The 4,308-nt window shown below is 38.0% G+C and overlaps 1 protein-coding gene across 1 annotated transcript; it reads right to left on the reverse strand.

The window, feature by feature from the left end:
• Nucleotides 1-4,085, reverse strand: LOC140144219 (uncharacterized). Its single transcript, XM_072166036.1, has 6 exons — nucleotides 4,020-4,085; nucleotides 3,033-3,227; nucleotides 2,369-2,668; nucleotides 1,568-1,693; nucleotides 637-738; nucleotides 1-257 (listed from the first exon to the last, which is right to left on the reverse strand). Exons 1-6 carry the CDS (start codon nucleotides 4,075-4,077, stop codon nucleotides 1-3), a joined length of 1,038 nt encoding a protein of 345 aa, XP_072022137.1. The 5' UTR covers nucleotides 4,078-4,085.
• Nucleotides 4,086-4,308: the final 223 nt, after the last annotated feature.

Consider the following 4,308-nt stretch of genomic DNA (forward strand, 5'->3'; position numbering starts at 1 on the left):
TTATAGAACTGCGAGAATAAGACTGGCCCTACCTTCTCTTCCATACACTATGACTTCACACACCACAATTTCTTTCATATTCCCTGCGATACTGATGTAGACATATTGTCCAAACGAGTTTATTGGACACTTTCGTAGCACAGGTTTATTAATAATTGGTTCCTTCTTCGTCACAGCTAGCCCACATTGGTGATTTAGCGCAGTAAAGTCACTGCTACAGGATCCTACGTGTACAATGGCCCCTTCGAACTTATTCGCTGGGGAATATAACAAAAGGAAATTTCTTCAAGCCTTATAACCTTACAAAGCAACTACTGTAAAGTCTATCAAATAAGCCGCCCGACGAATAAGACTCTAAAAAAATCACTTTAATAAGGTGCAGACGTGTATGTAAACTTACGGTTTATATTCCAGACATTACTTTATTAATTTGGCTTCAAATAGACAGAAACCTTTCTTGACCTCCTGACGGTTGTTACTAATATTATTAATTCAGCATTTTGAGAATTAAGAAGAACAAAATTACAATTTGATGGAAATCGTATATTATGGCTTTAATTTTAGTACAACCTTAATGTTACGTATTCAATTATGTTTAGATAATTGTAATTCACTTATACAAGTTGTAATAAATACCTTCAATGGCCAGATACGTCGCCGATGGGACGACTACCTCCACCAAACCAACATCATACACTTTTCTAAGATCAATCCTTAACCACGGGTCGGTCGTCACCCCTGGAAATATGATACAAATTGCATTTAGAGCTGGGTGCATGTCCACAACTGGACTTCCTCTAGTATTTTGAATAATGGCTGCCATTGAGGAGTAGGAATGCGTGAAATTAGATTCGTCTATAGTATTTTGAATTGGATTTACAAACACCGTGAGGAGCAATTAATGATTACTGAATCTGAATATCTATATCTCAGTGTAGCGCTGCTTCATTTCAATTTTGGCAATTTTCAGAAAAGTTTAATGAAGAAGGAATCGGCCTATATCCTTCAACCTAGCAGGGCGTTAGACAATGCGAGACACAAATTAATATATTTAAGGATCGGAAAGAAAAAAAGCGCAGTGATTTATATTGCACTACGCACAGGCACAACGCTTAGACGGTGATCTACAAGCCTCAGCACACTTTACATGTTATCGCTGACCACTACAGCCCCACATCATTCCATAAACCATTTAACAACAATTCAGGGACTTTGCTGCGCACACCCTAGCCATTCCACAACCTTAGCAACCAGGATCAGCTCCCCGAGTTTCTTACGGGATACAACAAGACAATTAGCAGTAAGTTCCTTGTACAGGAGAATTTCAAGCTAACTAACGAGAGCGTACTAGGAACCACTAGGGTTCGAACCCGCAACCTCTCGCACCGTAGTCGAACGCTTTATCGATTGAGCTAACTTGACTGCTATAAACCGATGGAAGTCCGAGAAAATTAAGTTTACAGAATTCTGAACCTTCGATATAATCATAGAATTGTCACAAAAGAAATTAGCAAGTGCCTGCTCAAATCAGGAATCGAACCAGCGACATCCAAACCATTAGACTCACCTGTAAGTAAACAATAATCAAGCTGTGTGTTGTCGGTATTCTCGTCGACAATTATCGATCCATCGGAATTTGGTGCATTACTCACAACAACTTCTCTGTCGACCGATAACTCTTGGAGCGTTTGGTCTGTTACAGGCATACAAAACATAATATTATCAAATATGGATTTGCAATTCAGTGTTTTTACTCTGCACATTATAATGAGAATTCATTTGACGATATCAGATCGACATAAAATAGACAGTGTATTAGTTAACCAAACAACTGTGTCTCACTTCTAGAGAATGTGCTGTCTTTCTTTTAACATGAAACAACCTAATACTGTACCAAGCTTCGTCACTGAGCAAGGCATATCTTTTTACACAGTATTTTCAGTAATAATGTTATCATAATAATGTTGTTACATTTTTTTTTCATATTTATCCCTTGGATTATTCACTGTATTAGTGTTTTAGTCATATCATGGTGTAAAGTGCCTACAGGCATTTGTCATACGCGATTGTTGTTATTATAATTATTATTTCTTGAAGGTTTCGATGGGCAGTGCAATAACTTTGAATATGTAGTTGGCTGCGTTACCAGGCAAATTTCACAAGCCAGATCTGAGGTTTTCCCAGCGTAAGAGGTTCGGATGTGCGTTAATAATTGAAGACCGAATTATAAAGACTTATTTGCGTATGACGTCCTGACAACCAGACCAAAAATGCCGTACTGCGCAGGTCAGTAACCAATCACGTCGCGCCTTTACACTGACGTCAGACGAAAACTAGTGTTTTTAATTCGGTCTTCAAATATACCTACCGTCATTGTTACAGAAGTCCCAAGTGCCAGTGTTCCCTTCTGTTCTTATTCCTACGTATTGTGTATTCTGAAACGCACTAGGAGCAAAAGCTGTTATGAAGGAAAATGGTTCATCATCCAGTCCAACTAATAATTGTCCCGCGGAAAATATTTGAATGTAAAATGGACGGAATTGAGATAAAGACAAGATGTTTGTTTGATGAGCGACGTCTATGATTGTGTTCTCGATTGCACCAAAAGTTGACCAGGTTTTCCTTTTCAGACGAGATCGTTGTCCTGTAATTGTGACATACCCTATCTCTACGAAATAAAATCAGGATACACACAAATCAATTACGGACCGAATTTACAATTGTCAACGCCAATCACAATTCTCTTTGTTACCCTAACCTTAAACCCAATGTTGATAACAACATCGAAATGACTTAATGGTTAATTTTCCTTTAAAATGCAAATCTCGTTAAGGTTTATCATGTTTATGTTTCGAAAATCTCTGGTCGTGCATGCGTAGACTATGAAACTTCAGTCCCCCTCTTAGATTTTGACATTGTTATCCGGCTCTTGCCGAATGACTGAGGGCGCTTTACGGATTATATAGAGGTTGGTTTATACATATACGTTATTCGTCTGTATGCGGTGATGACGTTTGAATTGTTATTCTTACCAACAATGTAAACTTCCCCAGTGTTGTTGACGTCCACGGTATCATAGGCTTCAGACGACACCATAAGATATGCGCTAGATTGGGCTCGAACCCGAAATGAAAACTTGTCGTGGAATGACGGTACGAAGGGTCTTACAAATGTATAACCTGGATCTGATGCAGGAGTTGTCTCAAAGCAACTTTGACAAAGTGCCTCTGTTAGAGTGTTGAAAAAAAATTGATTAAGTGTTTTAAAATCAATATTATCTTTAAAGAGAAGCCCTGCCAGAGCAGTCCTTTTGGGCGAACCAAACCTGCCTGGTTATCAAATTAATCAGTGACAGTGTTATCTCTGAATTAACAGGTGCTAATTGATGCAATAACATTAAAACATCAATTAGCACCGGTCAAATTCAGAGATAACCTTGTCACTGATTAATTTAACAACCAGACAGGTTTGGTTCAGAGCAGAAGAACTGTTCTGGCGGTGCTTCATGCTTAAGACGTGTGCTCGATAATTTAAGCTCTACAGTCAGTATATTCATTTGCCTGTCTCTTTCTCATTCGTACTCTCCACCTCTTAATCTCCCTTCTTTACTGTTCTCCTCAGTGGCGTAGCCAGGGGGCAAGGGGGTGCAGCTGCCCCCTGTGAAAAGTCTTGTTCCCCTCTTGCCCCCCTGTGGGATGGTGGCCGCCCCGACATTTAAGACTTTTTTGTGTTTCTGACCAAATTGACATTATATTTTGCCATTTTAACATAAAAAGTGCCAAACACTTTAATACATTGTGAAAATAAGTTATAACTTTAATTTTAAAAACTGGTACATACATGTAGGCTTATACATGATAAACCAGGTTGCACTATGATTCAAATTTATTATACATGTTGTTACTTGAGTCAAGTTCACGAATGTATATCAATTTCCTTTTTGCCCAGCAGCGTGGCTATATATTATTAATCGTCATTTCAATGCAAAAGGTAAAAATAGTGCAATTTACATTACTTACCATCAGAAATCAGAAGAATTATTGCACATAAAATATAGTGTTTTGATATATTATCCATGTTGCAACGTCTTTAACATTATTTTCTTACTTCCTCATGTATTAGACATAAGGAAGCTTATTACATCATCCCAATGGCATAGTCCAATAACCTCAATTAAACAATCATAGTGCAAAATTTAACCTCAAGTTGCAGAGGATGAGTTTTGTACCCAAATTTTCATAGGTCATTCAATTAATGTACAAATGTATTAGGGTTAAAGAATTGTGTCCTGATAGATGCGCATACTGT

Source organism: Amphiura filiformis, unplaced genomic scaffold (genome assembly GCF_039555335.1).
Source record: "Amphiura filiformis unplaced genomic scaffold, Afil_fr2py scaffold_45, whole genome shotgun sequence".
NCBI classification, from domain to species: Eukaryota; Metazoa; Echinodermata; class Ophiuroidea; order Amphilepidida; family Amphiuridae; genus Amphiura; species Amphiura filiformis.

Bases quoted from the DNA above. Each gene is read 5' to 3' on its own strand.
- LOC140144219 (XM_072166036.1), bottom strand. From the start codon at position 4,077: ATGGATAATATATCAAAACACTATATTTTATGTGCAATAATTCTTCTG. The intron at 3,228-4,019 runs GTAAGTAATGTA...ACACTCTAACAG, and splicing joins AATTCTTCTGATTTCTGATG to AGGCACTTTGTCAAAGTTGC. The intron at 1,694-2,368 runs GTAGGTATATTT...TGCCTGTAACAG, and splicing joins GGACTTCTGTAACAATGACG to ACCAAACGCTCCAAGAGTTA.